At 40.1% G+C, this 21,173-nt stretch overlaps 1 protein-coding gene across 5 annotated transcripts in view; it reads right to left on the bottom strand.

Moving 5' to 3' along the window:
- Positions 1-5,925: 5,925 nt before the first annotated feature.
- Positions 5,926-21,173, bottom strand: part of tox2 (TOX high mobility group box family member 2) — a 109,593-nt gene continuing 94,345 nt past the window's right edge. For all 5 annotated transcript variants that reach the window (XM_011474912.4, XM_011474914.4, XM_020703201.3 and 2 more), the window contains 5 exons: positions 18,607-18,837; positions 12,793-12,873; positions 8,342-8,752; positions 8,102-8,250; positions 5,926-7,103 (listed from right to left, as the gene is read on the bottom strand). In XM_011474912.4, the coding sequence (XP_011473214.1) occupies positions 7,061-7,103; positions 8,102-8,250; positions 8,342-8,752; positions 12,793-12,873; positions 18,607-18,837 (915 nt within the window). In that variant the 3' untranslated portion in view covers positions 5,926-7,060. The remainder of the gene's footprint in view (positions 7,104-8,101; positions 8,251-8,341; positions 8,753-12,792; positions 12,874-18,606; positions 18,838-21,173) is intronic.

The following is a 21,173-nucleotide window of genomic DNA, read 5'->3' as shown; positions in this document are numbered from 1 at the left end:
CATTCTAGTCTCTAGCCCTTGTACCCTCTTGTGGGGTCCAGATGACCCCACCCTTACATTGACGTGTTATTCCTACCATGACAAAGGTGGATAAAGGTACAAAGATTTCATGTAATCCATGGACAACAGTGAAGATCACAAATCATTGAAGAAAAAAGGTTCAGCACACTGTCTACTGGGGTCATCTGGACCCACAAGATAGCACAAGGGCTAGAGTAACCCTCCACCCAAAAGCTGTAACTGGGATGAACATTTTTCGTGGACAAACCCATTCGGGGCCCACATTTTCTGCCCACTTTTAAACCATATGGGGCCCACTTGGCCTTGCTTGCAGGCTTGTTGCTTGTAACAAACTCGAAAACCTAGATTCACTGAGTTCTTGACCAAAACTCTCCTACCTGTGTCCAGCGTGATGGTGAAAACTCTAAAATTCTAAAACAGTGGAAGCCGCTAAACATAAAACAGAACAAACTGAAATTCTCAGCGTATCAAAAGTTTTAGCTCACCAAGTTATGTTAAGTTTGAACAAAGACAACCCAGCAACACTCATAGTATTCTTTTTGAAAGAGTCCACATTTTTTTAGACACAACCAACTGTGTTTATATGCAACACATAATCAGCAGACATTTTCTTTGAATTGTACCTTAAGAGCTGATACTTTTACAGCTTATGGTAAGGAAAAAATAAAACAAAACTTTAATGATAATTCACTTAAATGTCAAGCAGAAGTGTGGTGTGATGAAACCCACAGTTCTGCTACTAGCATTTGCTTAGTTGCTTGTATTTTAGGTTGAAAAAGTTCCTGTGTGATTTTGGAAGAAATTGTGGTTTTTACCTCTAAGTGATTACTCATTTGTTCAAAAGGAAATGGCAACTGTGAAGACACCAACGACAGAAATTCAACACCTGACCAACACTTTTTAAGGTCAAGGGTTGGAGAATTGCACATTTGATCAGGAGGACTGCTGCTTCTGAGGTCTGCAATATCAAATTAAAAGATGAACAAACAGTTTGAGGGTGTCAAAACGAAGTTAGGATCAGAAAATTGCTCATGTGTGAAAATGCTGCAATGAGTTTCCATTTTAAATGAGCATCATAGCTACGTTATAGAGAAGAATTACATTGAATAACCATTCAGTTAGCTAAAAATAAGAAATATGTATTTTTTAGTAATTATAGTAAATGTGAAAGCATATTAAAGTTGGTAGTTTTTAAATAAAGTTTTGAATATGTAATTATTATTTCAATTATCTGTATTTACCAGGCAATACTGCTGTTAAAGAAGTAAACACTGCCATAAAATATATTGTCATACCATGTTTACTGTATGTTGGCAACGGTTTTAAACAGATTGGTTGCCATGGAAGTGTTTTTAAGAACAAGGACCTTTTTCTGCCAGCCAAATACTAAGACTGTCCGTCATACACCACGCCAGCATGTTGCACAAAATTCCGTTGAATCCATTCCCAATCTCGTGCTCGAGCTTCTTCAAAACAGTGTTGTGTGCCATACGCAAGGCGGAGTTGACGGGCCTCCAATCCCAGACATCTGGACCAGGACTTTATGATTCTAACCCAGTGGATGGATTCTGACGCTCTCCCTTTTTTGTGTGTGTGTGTGTGTGTGTGTGTGGAGGATTTTGCTCCAACAGCTGCGGTGTTTAAACACCCTTGACAATGAAAATAGTGGTTTTGGTGTTTTTAACCTGTTCTTGTAGCACTTTTCTGAATATTTCTTTACTGTGAATCAGGAGCAAATAAATTAAATGTCATTGGAAGAAGCTTGTAGGTGTAGGTTGACCCACGACGTAAGGCCACAAACTCCCTGCTCCGCTTTTTCAGATCCGTCCACTTGTAGACAAATAGATCCGTGTACGTCTTCGTTTTCATCATCTGAGCTGGAATCTGGCTCCAACATTGCTCGCCATTTCTGTTGCTCTGATAATGTTAGGTTGGGGTTGTGATTGGCTAGTGGAAGAGAGTGTCAACAGATGAATGACGGGAATTGGGGGCGGACTCACTTCTGCCCACGACTCAAAGGCAATTTTTGAACAAACTGCCGCATCTGCAGAAACTATGTTCTACGACAGTTTGGTTCTGGCTAAAAAGGGCATAATCATAATTAAAAGACAGCTGGAAACGCTGTTAAAAATAGATCAAATGACGATGGCCGTGGGACTTTACCAGAATCTAAAAGGGACTGCGTTCGGCTGCTCGTGCTTTTGCGGCCGCAGTCTGAGGTGATCCACGGCATAAAGAGACCAGCCTTTCAGAGACGACGGCAGGGGTGATGAGAAAATGGTTATCTGTGCGGTTCTCGATCTTACTCATCCCCACTTCAAGTCAAGAACCAAGAAACTGCTGAGATATAGGAAAGTTTGTGGCTTTGCTTCGTTCACCTCTTAGTCAGGGGATCCTGTGGGTTGGCGGCAGGTCAAGAGCTCTCATCCCGTATCGTCGTAGAAACCAAGCGGTGAGGAGTGGAAGAGAGGGGAAGCTTAACCTTGCAGCACCGTCTCCACCACAGTTCTCATGTATCCGTGAAAGCATGGAGTCTCTTTTTGCTTTTGCACAACTGCTTGGTTGGAGGCACATGGAGCTCCTGAAAACATTTCACTTCACTTTTGCTAGTGTTAAGGTCCCTTTTCTCTTATTCCAAATTCAAAGAGCAATTGGAAGGGGGTCACTCATTTATTTTAGCTTAATAAACAGAAAGGTGGTACTTCTGATAGCCAGAACTCCAAATGATTAAATCTTACAAATTCTAACCTTATGAAAAGTAAGAATTAGGGAAAAAAATGGTCATTTTCTTGCTTAGCTGTGGTCCCAAAAGATGTGAAGCAGTTGAAGATATTTCATATTAAGATATTCATTGAATGAATCTTCTCATCACCTGATGTTTCAAAATGACTCCAAGGGAAAGTCGTTTGCCTAAACCCAAAACTTCAAGCTCTGACTCATTACAGGTAGAACACAATGTAATACTGTACACTGCAAAAAGGGCCCTGTAGAAATAAGTGAAAAATTCTTCCCCCGTTGGCAGATTTTCTTTAAATAAGCAATAAAAACAGAAAATTCTAGTCACCAAGACTTCTTTTCTCTAACTATGATTGAAAGACAGAAAATAAGACAAATATTCTTGAAACAGGGGTCTTTCTACTTTCTCAGGGTTCTGTTTTTGCAGTGTTGTCGTGAGAAAGAAGTCAGTCGGACCGTCCAGAGCAGCACTTTGCCTGTAGGGACTTAGTGTGTGTTCTGCATTACATAAATACCTTAAGGTGTGAAACCACAAGTGTGCTGTGCTCCTCCAGTTTCCCCCTATGTGAGGTCTTTTGCAGCTATGGTTTTACTGCGGCGTTACTTTCTTTTTTCTATTGCCTTTTTACGTGCAGTTTCAAATAATGTCACTGTCACCCCACAAGAGTCGGTAACTGAACAAAAATGTTTGGTCAGTCATTTTTGAACCACGGTTACAAACAAAAATGGTGTCGGATGAATCTTTCTGTTCTCAGGTTTAGTGGGGAGAAAACTCTACAGGCAAAAATATTCGGCAAATCTGAATAAAAAGCCAGCATAAAAAAGAAACCATAACTGATTCTCAAGAGAAAGCGCAACTCGTTTCTTGTTAAAACCACCCACATTTCCTGCCATTTGTTTCTACACCACAGCCCCCAAAGTTGCATTTAGCAAAACTTTGAGCGTTTTGGCTTTAAGAGCAAACAGCTGCTGCTCTGTCAGTGTTTTTGGAGTTCACTGCCTTCAGTTTGACCTCTGACGACCATCGTACCTGTGAAAACTCTCAAGCAGAGATACGGCTTGTCTTTTTTTTCTCTGCATTTTGGGTCTTAAACCTTTACAAATATGCATCAAACTAATTCGGCTCCAAAATTGCCTTTATTTAGCATCTACTTGAAAGCAAAAATATTGGTAATTTTTTTTTTCATAGCAGGAAATAAATTCAGGCATCAACATCCGACTTTAAGCGGTAATAAAATAGTCCCAGAAGCTGTCTGTCTTCTAATTTTTTGACAGGTTTACATCTAAAATGTACAGAAAACAGCGTCCACCTCTTCACAACACAAAACACATCTCCTGCTGGCCTTGTGACTTTGACTCCGAGGTGAAGGAAAAGAATTTAGGACACTGCACGAACACTGAAATTGATGGTTACTCCTTGCAGTATTTACCGTGGTATTACCACAGACAATGGCGGCTGGCGTTGAAAAAAAAAAAAAAAAAAGCAATACGGTTTTGTGTTCTCCAACAGAAGAAAAAAAGAGGCTTATATTGTCGCCTTCACCACCTTTTTATGCCTACGGCGATAGAAGAGAGGCAACACCCAGACTCAGAAAGGATGTGCTCACATATTCATAAGCAGATATTCATTCAAACACATGCACACAAAAGGCACACAGGCAGGTCTGTGTGGCTGCACCCAAACCCCTTTTCATCTGACACTGCATTAAGAATGTATGACTGTGATTTTCATATAATGTGTGTCACATCACAAACTGGCAGGTTCTCCAATTGTCCAATAATGATCCATTTGCCAATTCAATATCACCGAAGAAGAGACAGCAGGCAAGCATAATATGAAAAGCAGGCTGAATGAAGGGATTGTGACACTTCCATTTCAATCTCCCCTTCCCTTTTCCTCCTGAAGTCTTTAAGACGACTTGAGTGCAATTGGGGTAAAATCAGCACTTGGACGGCTGCCTGAGTTTGTACGCGCGCTGCATCTATCCGTTCTTTTTATCTCGCACTAAACGCCCACGATGCACTACTTTCGCAAGCAAAGCAAACGTCTTCCTCGCATCTGTTCTCTTTGGTTTGTTGAAATCGTTTACTGGCAACGTCCACGGTTGCTGCTGGACCATCCAGGCTTAATTAGCCCATGCCATTGGGGGCTTTATATAAATATAGGATGCATAAGTGACTCTCTGAAGTAGGGAAACTTTGAGGGGAGGGGTGTTTGCATCTTTAAAATATCTGACATTCAATGGAAGGTGTGATCGTCTAATTAGAGGAAAAAAGGGACAGAAAAAAAAAAAGGAGACGGAGTCCGCGGGGAAAAGAAGAGCCGAGCAGGATGTTCACTTTTCAAGTTTTATTTTTTTTTTCTTTATTATGCAGGTTGGAGACAAAAGAAGGATTGTGACACAAACGGGGGCTGCTGGCAAGAAAAAAAAAAAAAAAAAAAGAAAGGAACAGCACCTAAAATATAAAAAAAATAATGAAGTTATCATGGTTGTGGATCATCTTTTTGTTTCATTTTTATATCAAACCAGAGCAAAAAAATAAAATAAAATAGGAATTAAAAAGTCACCTCCATTGTAAAAAGCAAAAGGGATATAACTTTTTTTAGTTTTTCATAAATAAGAAAACTTGTAAAAACGCTGATGGGCATCTAGCAGAAAACAATATACTGATAATCATTTAAAATATTCATACTAGCTTTACAAACAAAATGACTACAATTGGCAGATTTTTCTCACTTTGTTTTTTTTTTTCACAACTTAAAATATTCTTGTCTTGCTGCAACTAAAACTGAAGTTTAGCTACACGGATGAGATAAAAACCAGTCAGCAAAATGCATTTTCTGTTATTCACACAAAAAGTTATAAACATGAGATTTTTAATGCCGACCGGGAGGAAAAGGAAAGAAAGAAAAAAAAAATCACTGTGATACAAATGTGATGAACTCATTCACATATTGCAGTTTATCATCTATTCATAGTAATGAGACAAGATGGAAGAAAAAAAAAGGGGGGAAAAAAAACCGGGCAAGCCTTTTTCCCCCCTTTTTTCTCTCTCCTCTTTCAACTTGCAATGTTACATCTCATTTAATCTCAAAGCGTTTCTTTCTGCTTTGCTGTCTCCATCTCTCACCTGACTCTTTCCATTTAATGATCTGCAGGACACATATTGTGTATTCAGTTTTAGATTGAACTTTATTGGAAAAAAAAACACACCAGTGAGCACAGATTTAATGCAAGAAGGAAAGTGTGAAATGCTCCTCGGAAATCCAGCTGTACAGGCCTGTTCAAATTCACCGGAAGGACTCGAAACGCTGAGCCGGCCGCTGCACGCCGCTCGCGCCAGGAGCGTCCAGACAGACACGCACACACCCGCTCGCACACACGATAACATACATGTAATATTAAAGAAGAAATAGATCTACCTGGACCTCCGATTCCTAGTTTGATGCCATAAAAGTGATATTTACAATCACACTGTGACAGCTCAGTAGACCTCAACAAGTCTTTATTAAAAAAAAAACAAATAAAAAACATGATTATTTTTGTTTTCTTCTTTTCCCCACTAGGTTTTTGTATTAATTTTTGGGCCCTAAAGCAAAGCTACCATAACATCAAGGCCTACTAGAAGTCATCATTTCTCTACAGTACAGGGCCCGTTTGCTTATTGGCAACAAAAAAACAAAACAAAAATGGAAATATTAAATAAAAGAGAAACAATTTTGTAAGCCAGAAATAAATAAGACACAATATAGAAAAAGCTAAATCAAAATAAAGTGGAAGAATTAAAGAGGAAGAAGGGGATTTCCCCCCCCTTCTCCTTTCAATCTAATTAAAGCTGCATGGGGCCCCTGAAGGGACTTTGATGGGGACCAGGAATTGGGGAGCTTTGGAGCTCACCCACCCTGAACCAGAGAGACTCAGGAGCAGTGGAATGGAGGGGGGGGGGGCAATGCTTTTTAAGTGCTTGGCAAAAAAATCTTTAAACAGTAAGAGGACTGCTAATACGATAAGCGGTACAGACAGTAGTCATCTAGTCCAAAAACTGGTCACAAAGTCTAGAAACTGAGAAAAAAAAAGAAAAAGAAAAAAGAGTTACATTTACAAGAAAAAAAAAGGTGGCTGTGTTCAGAAATTGGGGGTGTGTATTTGTAAATGTGTGTGTGTGTGCTGAGTTTGCACTGTATGTACGAGTGTGCATCAGATCAGGGCTTTTGGGGGGGTGGGAGAGGAGAAGGAGGAGAGTGGCCATGAGAGTGGACTCCTTGGTGTGGTATTTTGTCAGCAGAGTTTGATCTTCAGTTTCAGGTGAGGTAGAGCGGCTTGTCCCTGCCTATCATGCTGCCACTGCAAAGCAATCACAAGGAGACGAGAGCAGGTGAGAACCGAACGACGGAGACAACTTCAGAGAAAGACACAAATGACAAAATCAAGGTTAGGCAGAAACCTGAAGACCCACTCCAATGGGGTTTCTAACATCATGATGGAGGAAAGATGTAAGGAAAATAACACCTAAAATTGCATTTGTGCGTATTTCTTTAGTCAAATTATTGTGAATCAGGAGCAGACGAGAAAATTCTGTTCAAAAAAAGATTGTATTTCAGACGTAGAAAATCCAGGCAGGTCACAGGCTCCCCACTTCACTCCATTCAGACAAATGGGTCCATGAACGTCTGAGCTGGCATCTATACGGCTGCATGGTTGCAATAACGCTCGCCATTATTGTTCCACTGCTAATGTTGGGTTGGGTCAATAAGGGGCTGTAAGCTAGAGGGAGAGACTGTAAACAGATCCTCTGTCCTAGAAAATGAGTTTTTTCTTTTCTTCAACTGGTCCTGTCCAACAGCTGAGCAAACAGATGAGAGCTGAAGGCCTCTTGTGTTGGACAGATTTTACTGTTCAAACAGGGGTTTATGAATCTTCTGACACACAAGGTGTATATTTGAACATACCCCTTTAGTAATTTAGACTTTATTTATTTTATTTATATTTTTAACCGTTGTTTGTGTTGGACCAGACAGAAAAGAACAAAAGGAAAGAAGAGAGAGGGATGTTGGGGGAGTAGGAGGATGTTTATAGACGACAGTTTTTTTTTCAATTTATTTTAAAAACATCATAATCGTAATTAGAAGACTACGGGAAAGCTAATAGGTCAAAGGTTAATCGGAGTGGGTCTTTACCCCCTTAAAATTCTATGATTCTATGATAAATTTTGCGCATTTTCCGCATATGAAATTTTAGTCTTTCGTGATTAATGCGTGCTATACGTCATTCATACTTGTTTCTCTGCAGCGACCGGTCAGATCAGGTGTGTCTGTTCAGGTTTTCAGTCCATGTGCACTCACCTGCAGTGGTTCCCACACTCGCGGTTGCAGTATTCACCATCCCAGTCATGGGTCTGAGCCACTCCAGGACCTGGACCAGAGCCAGGAGCTCCTGGAGACTGGGAACCGCCGATGCTCTTCTGGTATTCTGACTGGAGGTGGGAAAACCCCTAAACAGGAGAGCATCAACAAAAGCATTGGATTATTTTTTGGATATGGAAACAAACCACATCACCGTGGGTCTCTGTTCTGCTTTTGTACCTGCTGCCCGGGTGGGGGGGAGTGCAGAGAAGCCTGAATCCCCATTTGCTGAGAAATGATTGACTGGGACTGGACCTGCTGCATGCGGATTGGCTGGTTGAGGAGCGAGCTCTGATGCAGGGAGAGCTGCTGGTGGGGGTGAAGGGGGGGGCTGATCTGGAAGGAGGAAGGGGGCGAGGCACTAATGCTGGGCAGCATCTGTGATTGGCTGAGCGTCTGGGACAGAGCGTGGCGAGGGGCGTGTCCCGCGTAGCTCTGCAGGTCAGAGAGAGGGAAGGCCCCCGGCCCCAGGTACGGTGACGACGCCTGAGGGGGGTGTGGCACGCTGTAGAGCGGCGGGTTTCCTGGCATCATGTGTGGAGAAGCCTGGCTCGTTTGGGAACCTTTTGTTTCCCCTGGATCGTTATACGTCTGAAAGCACAAAATGAAAACCGCTCTGTTTGTGACGCTACGCCGGGTATGTGACGCACATTCAAGTAGGGGCAAAACACGGGTCACATTAGACAAAACGAGAGGGGATTCTTCCTTTTTATTCCTTTTCTACTGTTTCCTAGCGCATGTCCTCCACTTTCAGTTGGAAGAGGCATGTTGGTGCAAACTTTCTGCAGGTTTTTATTTCACAGCTCTATTCCGATATTTGAAAGACTTGGTGCCATAGAATTCCATCAGGGGACAAGCGTATTTATTTATTTCAAATCAATGTTCAAATGATTGGCATCTCCATGAATTAAAAAGGACGTCATCCATACAGCACCACTAATCAGGGTCTCTGATTGGTCAAAGGTCAACCAAGTTTAACTTTTAACTTGCGTTTGATGGCAGGGCGTTTTTTCCATTTGCCTGAAAAAAGTCGAATGGAAAGTTGCACATCTATGCGTTACTGCAAGAGTTTTGAACACGGAAGCCTGGAACAGGCCTTAAGCGCATTTATGTGGTCGTTGTAACTGAGCGTTTCAGATGGCGTTGTCAATGTAGCTTGAGGCGTTCATCCATGATGGGTTTGAGTTTTGCCGGCACATCTCCCATATCTCACATCTGCTGAAATGCCACCGTTTTTGCAGCTAAAATCAGCAGGTGGCCACGCATCGGCATTTGTAATCGGGAAGCGTTGGTTGCATTTTTACATGCCGCCGGGTGACACTGGATATGGACAGCCACCATATCCATACGGAGACATTTACACATCTTCCAATCAGAGCTGCTGCCGGCCAGCGATCCCGCGGACTCCGCCCCTACGGACACGCAGCTGTGGCCCGATTTCATAATGGCGTCATCCTTGTCTGCCGCCTGACTGCCGCCGTCTGCATCCATGACAACGCCAACGATTTTCAAAAAAGTCAGTCTAATCTTGAAGAATCTGCTGATGCGCGTTGTTTTTGTGTCATCTTCCGAATTTACTAAATAGTTTCCTGTTTCTAATTCTTCCACTTTTATCATAACACATTACAGAAATGAGGAAAATAACACGATTCTTTTCTCTTAAAAGCAGGAACATAATTTTCTGTCTCTTGCTGTCTGTCTCCTGAACTCAAACTCAGAGAAAGTAACACAGCCACCATGTAACAAGTTGAAAGTGTTTGCAAAGGTTTCAAGAATCGTTTCAATTTTTGCTTCGATGGACAAAACATAACAAATTTTCAAGTGATGTTCTGTTGTGCGTCCTTCACTCTTCTTTGAACAATGACACTGAAGGTGAAAGGACTTTTGCTTCTGACTTGACAGCAGGTTGAGCTGCTCTTTGCTGTTTTGCTTAGTTTCAGGCATTGAACAGCTGACAGCTCTGGACTTAATGTGAAGCACTTTCACACACCAAAAAAAAATCCAGGCTTAGCTTGACAGCATAAGAACCGTTTTAGAGACATTCCTGAATACTAGTTCTGCTTTCTATCAGTCAAAGCAATACAGTGTTCTAATGTATTTACTCAAAAATGTATACCATGAAACATCAGAAGAGTTTCTGTATACATAAAGCGTGAAGCATGAAGATAGAAAGGAGAACATGATCTTATGTCTGTCTCAAGGATAGAGCTAATGGTCATTTAGTGAGGAAACAACCCATCTCTTGCTGCAGAGGACACTTACACAGCACAAAGTACTACACTTGAAGTTTATTTTATTAAGTATACTTGAGTGCAAGTACAGCAAATCTACTATACAGTAGATCCTATACGACTAATGTAGAAACTGAATACTTTTTAGCCTAAATTGGAACATTTTAAAGGACCTACATCATGCATAATCAACTTTTTTGAGTTTTTAAATTTATTACAATGTTAATTCCTCACAGAAAACAACCTCAAAGTGATTTTTTTAAATATTTTTCCGTGTGTTTCTTTAAAAACCTCTGCTCTGAGGTTGACATCATGAAGTTGGCGGCACTCACAAGGAAAGAAAGGCGGAGCCTCAGAAATCAAGTTGTCTTACTTCTGGGTCGGAAAATAAGCTGCGAAAATAACTCATGTTTCTTTTAAAAGTGTGCCAAATGTAATAAAATATCATAAATATAGATATAATTTACTCCGAAAGGCTTAATGAAACATGATATAGACCCTTCTAGTTTCCTTTATATATATAACAACATTTCAATTATTCATCCATCCATCCATCCACCCATCCATCCATCCATTCTTCCATCCGTCAACGGGGGCGGAGCAACAGGGGGGCAAAGGGGGGCAGTAGCCCCCCCCCAGCAAAAAGCTTTGCCCACCAAGTTTTGGAGTCCACCAGTATAATTATAAAGATTGAGAAATCATTAGTACAAGCTTCATAAGGCATTGCAGAAATTAAAAAAAAGCAATTTTTTAAATGAAATCTTGACTCCCTCAAACTGTCGGCCGATCTGAGCCGTCAGCACCCCAGCCTTACCAAAATCCATGCTGTTTCCATGCTATGGCAAGAGGACATTTTTATTTTGGGAAAACTCGTGTGTTAAGAAAATAGTATTGACAGATTTGACTAAATACCACAGTTCGAATTCATTGATTTACACAGTTGGCTTATTTGATCCACAATACTTTGTGCTGAGAGGAGCAATGCTTCTCATTTGCCACCCTTCCAAAGTCTTCTGCCCCCCACCCCCCATTTAAAAAATAAGAGCAATCTTCAGAATATATACAATATGAACCTTTTTTTTTTTTTTTACAAAAAAACCCTTACCCAATAGGAAAATGTTACATCATGGCTGATTCAAATGTGTGCTGCTTCTGTGATCTGTCGTTTTTTCAGTCTAAATAAAGTTTGGATGGCACGCAGCCACTTTCTGCAGAAGCATCTCTCCTTTACTGCAATGCTTTATGTTTCTTATCCATCACTTTTCCCTGGTAAACTTTTTTAATAATCATTCCGTGTTTTATTTCCGATGAGCATTGAGGATGCGCGGTGACACATAGCCGCAATCAAACTTTTCTTTTTCGCCCTCCCGAGTGTCACGGAACAAAAAGGCAACAGGTGCACAGTGAGAATGTAAATCTTTTGAAATGATCCAGCGATTACGTTCAGTTCCACCCAGCTCGATTCACGCTGAAAAGACTCCTTCACTGATAATTAAAAGAAGAGGGAGTCGTGCTGAATGATGAGATGCAGTCCTGCATTCAGATTGGCTGCTCCTGAATGAGTGAAGTGAAGGTCTGCAGGTTTTTTTTTTTTTTTTTTTTGTCAGTCAAATTTTCTTGACTAGCAATCTACCAGCATATGGCATCAATCAAGCCTGTGTGTAGGAGCTCTGCCATGAATGTCTAATTGCACAAAAGACAAGCGATGAGAATAGTCGTTTTAGTAGAAAGTGTTTTGCGCTGAAGAGGCTGATGAATTAACTATTCATGCTTTAATCAAGGTGCTTGTTTTCGGCCCATGAGCTTGAGAGGAAGTGTGCTACAACCCGGGGGAGGAGGGAGGAAGAGGAGGTGCTCGCTATATGCTAATGCAATTTATAGGCTGAATTTGAACATGCAACGGCATTTAAATCCATACATTTTCAGAGCCGTTTCAGCGTACGTCTCTACTTTTTTGTTGTTTATGTTCTAGGCTAACCTGCTTCAAAGGGAGAGCAGTAGGTGTGAGCGAACCTCAGCCAACACATTAGCAGCCCACTGGGGAGGACACAAACACCGGGAGGACAGCAAATGATGTCCACTCTCACATGCGCACACTGATGACTCACAAATACACACCTATGAGGACTTTTACTCTCCCTTTCTCCCCAGGTTATAAATCGGGTGTGTTTCAGGCCTAATTTTCACTGCTCTCTTCTGAGCACATGCAAAGCTGCTCACACACATGCACTTAGTAAAAAAAACAAAAACACACACACACACACACAAACACACACACAAACGTGCTGCAGCTAGTGGACGTTTTCCCTGAAATGAGACTAAAAGGAATTCTGTCTAATTTATCATCCCTTATATCACCACTGACCCATGTATATCAAAGATGTGACCCCTGCTTGTTACCTTGGAAACCAGACTGGCTCTGTAGGCGGCCAGGGCTTTCAGGTACTCCTTCTTAGCAGCCTCTGTTTTCCTCTTGTAGCTCTGCAGGGGCAAACACAACAACAACGTTTTAAACAGGAGGCAAAGCTAAGGAGCACAATGACCGCCGTGCGATCCACGTTCACTGATATGAACCAAACGTTGGCCTCACGAGGAGGACGACGAGGAAAAACGATCAAGGAGATTTAACGGCGCGCATGTCAGCCGTTCACTTCTTAGAACATTTTAGAAATGAAACGTCAAGACAGATTGTGCAAAAATAACAAAATGTAGTAGCTGTTTGTCACTATGTGTACAGCTTTCCAAGAGGACTGCAGATCTGATGTCCCTGCAAATCATTCACAGGAAATAGAGGAGAGGGAAAAAAAACAAACAACATACTTTAAACTGCAAAAAAGCAGTCGGAACAGGCATCATGTGAGACAAGCTAATGTCATCAGGCGTCAATCAATAAAAGTTGTCGCTGCCTTTTTTGATGCAGGAAGTTGCAAAAAGTTCCCCCTTAAAGCAATGAAGAAGACTCAGATCTCAGTTTAATGTGAGAGCGAAGAGGAATTACTGATCCTCTGTGAGGCGGTCAGGGAGCGTCATCGCTTTTTAAAACCCTGCAAAAGAGTCACCATCGAGCATTCATGTGAGGCCAAACGCACACAGGTTGGCAAGCACATCCACAAACAGACAAACACACCCAGACGAGACGTGGATGCAATCTCTTACTCAAACAAAATGCTGTTTACTCTATCAACTCATCCCTATTTATGACAGTGTTCCTCTTTCTTCCGTCAATCTTCAGGCTTTTATAAATAAAACGGGAGTTAAAAACAAACAAACTCACCTATTACACACCGACACATCCACATGCACATCTCTAACAACCTCCAACGACTTCTAGCAGTTTTCTTTTCAAATTAATTTAGCACGGCGAATGACTCACGCGGCGACAGACACTTTTAAATAAATGATCGGGCCTAAGGATGTCTAATTATTCCAAAGTGTGCAGATTCATTAGCGGTTGAAGCCGTCAAAGACTGCAGGTCAGTGTGAATTAAGAATAACAACGCTGTGCGGAGAGAGCACGCGCCTCCACCGCCTTCCTGACAGAGGTGTCCCGCCTGAATTAGCCCCTAATTGTACCTTAATGAATTGTTCTTGTTTGATAAGCAGTTAATTACAGGAGACAATAACCCTGCGCCCCGCTGACACCGAGGGGAGTGATTAGCCTGGAACTACAAGACTGAAAGGTGGCGGAGACGATGAAAACAGCAGAAAAATACAAAAAAAAAAACATAGAAAATACTTTTAATGGAATTGATGCAGTTCAAAATGATGCCCATAGCGGTAAATGTTTTTTTCTTGCCGATTTTCTACCAATAAAGATATCCAAAACACAGGGTCACTCAAACCAAGATCTGTCCTCCTGCTTCCACAAAACCTTTCATTACCGTTCGTGATCACTGCTGTAAAAACATGCGACTGTTCCTTTTCTGCTCAGAAAAAAAGGAAAAGAACAAATAAATAACTCTTTTGTTTTCTGGGGCAGCTTTAACAAGAAGTCACCTTCAGGAACAACGCAGTCCAACAACGCATTGATCTTGCTCTATAAAGCAAAGGCCTCTGGGAATATAAAAAAAAAAAGTGCTGTAAAAACATTTTAATAAAAAACAAAATATGAGCATAAACATGCATCTCAAAAAAAATAAAGAAAGAAAAGTGGAGACTTTGTTCTGCCAAGCTCAAGGATAGTGCTGCACAATGTGCCTGAACACAAGCTGGAGCTAAACAAAAGAAATCACAGGAGTTGAAAAAATAAAAAAGTCTAACTTCTTATCATTTCCTATCAAAAAACAACACATTCACTGCATTTAAATGAGTTTTGCTTGGTGGCTTGTTGGAGCACAGCTATAGGTAATTGAAAACAGGAGCTCTGGGTCATGTTTACATTCTGGAGCTCCTGCATGGCTCCACAAGGTCTGACTGCAACTTCATGAAACACACCTCACAGGTCCCATCCAGATGACATGACAGCCCATGTAGAAGAAGATCAAATAGTGTCCCAGTGCATGAAAAGAGGAGGGAAACTAAATGTGAATTTTGAAAGCTTTTTAAAGATAAAGTTAGAGGGAAATGGTGTTTTTAACATGTTATTGTGGCATTTGTTTAATGATGGAGGAGATTTACAAATGCTTACAAATGCCATTTCAGGGTATTTCTTTTCAAGCCTGTAGGTCTGATGTAGAAGCTACTACAGCAAGTCACAAGCTCCCTGCTCCACTCTATTCTGATATCTGACAGCCTCCCCACATTCACAAAGCTCAAACTTAAATTATTAATGTTTTTGAATACTTGATCATTATTTCAAATTGTTCCTACCTCTGTTGCTTCAGAAATGTCAGTTTAATCTTTTTATTTGTGTAATCCCCCAATAAAGATATGTTTGGATCTCCAAACCAGCAAAACGTGTCATTTTTCAGGATCCACCTACACTTTTTACCAATATGAATCCATTGTAGCTGAATTTAGTTTTTAGCCATAGTGAACTTTTTATGTATAAAAATGAATACAAGATTTAGGAAATAGTATAAAAGCTGGGCATTCACTTGAATGTGAGATCTGATGAGAGCAAAACACGTTTTTTATTTCTAAACACGCAAATCTACGTGAAAAGAGGGAATGTTCTCTTTAGAGTCCCACTCGGATGAAAATAGTATTTTTGGTGTTTTTAACATGTTCTTAACATTTCCAAGTATTTTTTTTTTTCAAATCACTGAAAAATCCAGAGCAGATGAAAAAATTGTTTTTGGAAAAAGCTTGTCGCATTGACGGAGATGTTACCATGGCAGGCCACTAGCTCCCTGCTCCGCTTCATTCTCATGCATCCCCTTGTAAACAAATAGATCCATGTACGGCTACATTTTCCTCGTCTGAGCTGCTTACCGCTCAAAACTGTACAACTTGATTGTTCCGATTTTGCTCACCATGCTTGTTGCACTGGTAATGTTAGGTTGGGGTTGTGAGGGGGGGCTGAAAGCTAGAGGGAGAGAGTGTGTAAACGGGATGATGGGAAGGGGACGCGGCATGTCAGCAAACCCGTCAACACCTCAGATGCGAAGCTAATAAACATTTTCCCAAAACATTTTGACAAAAAAAAAAAGACATAATCATAATTAAAATACCACAGGAAATGCTTTGCGAATAAATCAATAGATGATCGGAGTTGGACTTTAAAGAGCTGAGTAGAAAAAATGGAAAATCTTTCCCATCCACTGTGTTATTTTTTTCACTTTTTGAATATTAGAATACATACCTGTATGATTCCTGCTAGGAATGGAGAATTTAAGAATTTCTTCTGTATCCCATTTTCAAATGTCATGCATTTGCTGCACTGTCATGAATACTGTGCAAGTCGGTGAGAATAATTAAAGCAATCACAAGGTTATTGCCCAGACGGGGTGCTATATTTTATTGCATAATGGCATCATTACCTCAAGTTAATTATGTGTCCTGCGAGGTGACACGTTTGATTAAACACATGAATGCACAAACAAATCAAAAATTTAGCCGTGGAGTGACACACTAAATGGAGGGGGGATTTTTCTTTTTTAATAAATGGAGCTGTGGTTTTGTTAGCCTCATTTTTTTGTTTCTTTTTTGTTCCCGGGTTCAACTGTGAAGGACAAATGCACCTTTGATAAGGGGGGGGGGGGGGGGGGGGGGCACAAAGTGAAAGAGAAGCCAGGAGGCGAAGAGTTAAGGAGCACAAACAATAACATTTCTGGAGCAGATGTCCTTGAGGCAAAACCAAGGACAAGGCAATTGCTAATCTTGTATTCCCAGCATGATCAAATCACCAGGCAACAGATATAAATAAAAGGACAGGAAATGAGGAATTCACATTCAAGAGTGTCAGTGGCGAAATGAAGATTCATGGTGAAGAGCCTCTGTGAAGGCGGCAGAAATTAACTGCAAATAGAAGGGACAGACGGCCTCCAAAGTCCAGCGTATAAAGAAGGTTCTGTGGGAGGAAAAAGAGACACGTGCTGGATGGGGTTCAGCAGATCGCGGCTGGGGCTGTGGAGAATGGGCTGCACTTTGTCATGGAGACAGGTGCCTTTATTTGACACCCAATGAGCTGTGGCCTGACTGGATATTCTAAAAATATGAGTCTGAGCATGATCATCAGGCTGTCTCATTGTTCTGCTCATTTCATCCCATCCCCATGGAAGGAAAGGTTTAAATATAATTAGTTGCAATAAAGATTCTGTGTTTTTTTAAATATATAATGATTAATAATCTTATAATGACAAAGTCTTTCTGCACATGTATCATTGTCTGACCGTTAAAGCTAAAAATACTGTCAAAACTCCTAACTGAAGGCTAATACATGACTACTACAGTGAATGAAACTGCAATGTGTGCATAAAGATTTGACTCCTGCTAAGAGTATTATTGCTGTATAGGTTTACAGTTAACTGACCTCTAAAACATTTGCAAATTAGACATAACTACTGAGGTTTATTTTTTCTTCCTGTGTCTTATTTGACACAAGGTGTATTTTATTTTGAAAGTAACTTGAGCTTTGTTTCCACTGATTGGTCCGCATTGGTCCGGTCCCGTTTAGAACGGTCCTGGCAATCAGGTGAGCAATGCTGGACCGTCACGGCACATGCACAGTTTAGCGTAGTCTGTTTAGTTTGGGAATCACCTATTGTATTTTATGACAGATTTTATGTTTCGTACAATTCCCGGTGTGAAACCTGTTGAGACAACTGAGTTAAAATATTGGGCTATTTAAGTAAAGTTGAATTGAACTGAATTGTAGGTCCCTCAGCCACGAGTTTCAACAGTAGCTCCACTCTAACCGATCAGTTCAATTTTTCTATGGACCCACAACCAACAGGGGCCCAAAAATGGTACGATTCAGTCTGACTAATGGATCCATTTTATAATCGAAATGCTCCAAATACCGGACCGGACCGGACCGGACAGCTCAGTGGAAGTGAGACATTTTTTGTCAAAAGTGAAAAAGATTTTCAATTGTTAAATACAAAAAAATGTTTTTTACTTCATCAATAAAAAACGAATTATTTCTCACTATAATTCAACTGTTGCAAATATTTAAAAGATCATTTATTTAAATGAATGGCTTAAGGATCACAAAAATATACATGAAGTGTATTTTTCTAAACAGTGGAGTGAGAGTTTGAAACTGTAAGAAACTGGACCAAATGGTTCTTTTATTTTGAAATATTTTAGGAAACTGAACCAAATGGTTCTTTTATGATGAAATGTTGCAGGAAACTGAACCAAATGGCTTATATTGTGGAAGGTTGCCGGCTCATGACCTAAAATTGAAGTATTACATATAAAATACAATTGTAACTGTAAAGTGACCTTGTGGTTTTCTTTATTATTATTATTATTATTTTTATTATTATTATTATCAATGTAAGCAGTTAGCTTGGTCAATCTTTTAGATTATTAAATGTATTATAACCTGGATATTTGACTTGCCTAAGTTATAAAAAAAACAATAAAATGAAAAATTTTAGGAAAATAAGATTTAAACCAAATGTTAAATGAAAATTTGCAAAAACTAATGACCTCAAACTTTGAAAGTCAAGCACTGAATTTATGTTGTTTTCCTACCATTTCTGAATGTTTAGTTCTTTGTGGAAGTGCAATAAAATAGTCCAAACAGTCATATAGTTTCTTCCTTCAGATGTTTACATTCTGCCGTTGCCCTGAAGCCTCTGCGCTTTGAGTGTGTGGACGTACCTGTTTCTGCTCCTCCCCCAGGCCGTCCCACATGGAGGCCACTATTTTGGAGACGTCTCCAAAGGTGGCGTTGGGGTTCTGCCCCTTGATGGCCGCCTGGGTGTCCCTGAAGAACAGGGCGTACGCCGACACGGGCTTCGTCGGTTCATTGGGGTCCTTCTTTTTCTTCTTCTTTGGGGGTTTGGGCTTGGGCTTCATGATCTCCGAAGATGGCCGCTTCTCCCCTGTGATCTGCAAGAGCATCAGCGCACAAAAATGATTGACGCTGAAATCGAGTACACTAATCTCAAACACATTGTGAGCAGGGAAAAAAAACAAAAAGCCAGAATGAATAATTACATTTCATATGAACGCTTATAACACCAGGTCCAGGTGAGGCATTCTGACTTCATTAACTTCATAATTTAATTCCCCTGTTCATATTAGCAAACTTTCAATATTGCAGCAATGTTTCACTGACAACAACTCTCACAGAGGACCCTAACAACAGTAACCCCCTCCAATCCACACGCACACACACCTTACATTGTCAAAAAAATAACAGGTGCTTTTGAATTTATCCAAACTTCTCAAGTCTTCATTTTGCTGTTGCTCAGCAATTCATAAATTCAGACTTCTTATGCCAGGGGTGAAAAGAATTTTAAATTGCCTGATGTATCTGCTCTGGCTTTGATGTGGTCTCAAAATAAATTGGAAAGAGCAAACGGAATTACTTAGTGGTAGGAGAGATGGTAATCGTTTTTATTCACATGTGCACTGAGAAGTACAGCAGATGTATGTATAGAGACAGGAATGTACTGTAGAGACTTTTAAACTAAAGGTTCCTCATCTTGTCATACTGTGCTGCTGCTGAAAGCAGAAAGGAGTGTGAAACCCGCTAAAAAAAGGGCCAGTTTAATTACACTCTCATTTGTATTCTGCCTGCTAGACGTAAGGACAGATCCGCTGAAATGCTGGGCAATTTCCGAGAGCTGTTCTCCACATTTTCTAACAATAAAATCAAGCTAAACAAGACAATCCGTCTGATATGAAGTAGTATACATAGAGCAAGACTGTAAATTTGTATTTTTAAATATTTAAGGCAAAAGCAATTAAGCTGCGGACACACCCGGCTTCTGACGTGCATTCAGGAATGCGCTAAACTTGTGGTAACGCTGACAGCCGGGAGAGGCTTCTTTTTTCTTTTCTACTGTTAACAACTCATGTCCGCCACCTACAGTTGGCAGAGGCTTGTTGCCAAATGTGTAAGCGATGCAAATCTCATTTTAATTTTGCTCCAGGCATTTTCTTTCACAGCTTTATTCTGACATAAGAAAGACTTGAGGTGATAAAATTCTAGCCGCGCGCAAACCACAGTCTTTTCTCCTTCACGATCAGTTTTCAAACGGTCGGCACTTCTGTTAATTCAAAGGGATGCCATCTATACATCACTACCAAAACCAAGTCCCCGATTGGAAGAAGTTTGACCAGGTTGAACTTACAATGCGCTTTCACTGGTCGCACAACTTGAACATAGATTATGAAAGCGGTTGTAGAAACTATGGATGTCCAAAAACAGGCATTTATGGGCGTTAACATAGGCTTTTAATTGAAAGCGGTGGCTTGAACACGTGTTGCCGAGGGCGAAGTGAACATAGCTTTAGTCTTTAAGTTTGTATGTGGATATCTCCATCAAAGGAAATATAACTTTGGTTTAAGCTGACCATGTTAGCATATTAGCATAGCTGACAGGATTTCTTTGCTATTTGCCAATAAATTAAAAGTGAACGGCTTTGATGCTGTCAGACTTTACTGAAATATATAGTATATTTATTTAAAAAAAAAACAACATTTGAAAGAATATTAGGAGGTGCCTAAAAAGAAACCAAAAAAAAAGAGGCTTAAGCCTAAATGAGTGTAAAGCTAACATAGCATTAGCTTTTGAAAGGTCTTTGAGAGGCAAAACAAATCAAAAAAAGACATTAGCTAGCTGGTTACTTATGTCTCTGCTTTAGGCACGTGAACCTTTAAAACAAGCTTCATATGAGTTAATGGCATAAAAAACTAATTTTTTTTTTTTTTTTTTAATCACAGGTGAGTTTTTCTGCCTTTTTTCTGTCATTTTTCTCAATTCTGTGCAAAAAAAATATTTTATCCAACTGATAGTGTTATTTTTTTTAAATAGGATTATTGAATTAAAAAAAATATGAACAAGGATGTGAATTGTTTATTGTCGTTTGTTTGAGTGCCATGTTTTCTCAATTGAAGTGCTTTTAACACAAACAAATCCTAACAATTTCCGAGGTTTTTAAGTGATCATACAAATTCCTTTAGCAATGAACCTCATTGTTGCTCAACTCATTTTACGATTTACCACATATTCCAATAACTTGAAAAAAACAAACAAATACAATTCAGGCTGCTTGTGTGACTAAATGTAAACAAAAAATAATAATAATGGCTGCATTTTGCGAGTCTATATATGAGAAAATACATTTTAGAAAGTGTCAAAAGGGGATATCAACTAAAAGAAGCAATAATTGCTTATAAATGATCCCTTAAATCTCTGTAAAAGCAGCTTTTTATTT

This window comes from Oryzias latipes, chromosome 5 (genome assembly GCF_053564925.1).
Source record: "Oryzias latipes strain Hd-rR chromosome 5, Olatipes_Hd-rR_3.1".
NCBI lineage: Eukaryota > Metazoa > Chordata > Actinopteri > Beloniformes > Adrianichthyidae > Oryzias > Oryzias latipes.
Note: the sequence above shows the minus strand (reverse complement) of the source record. Positions and strands in the feature narration are given on the sequence as shown.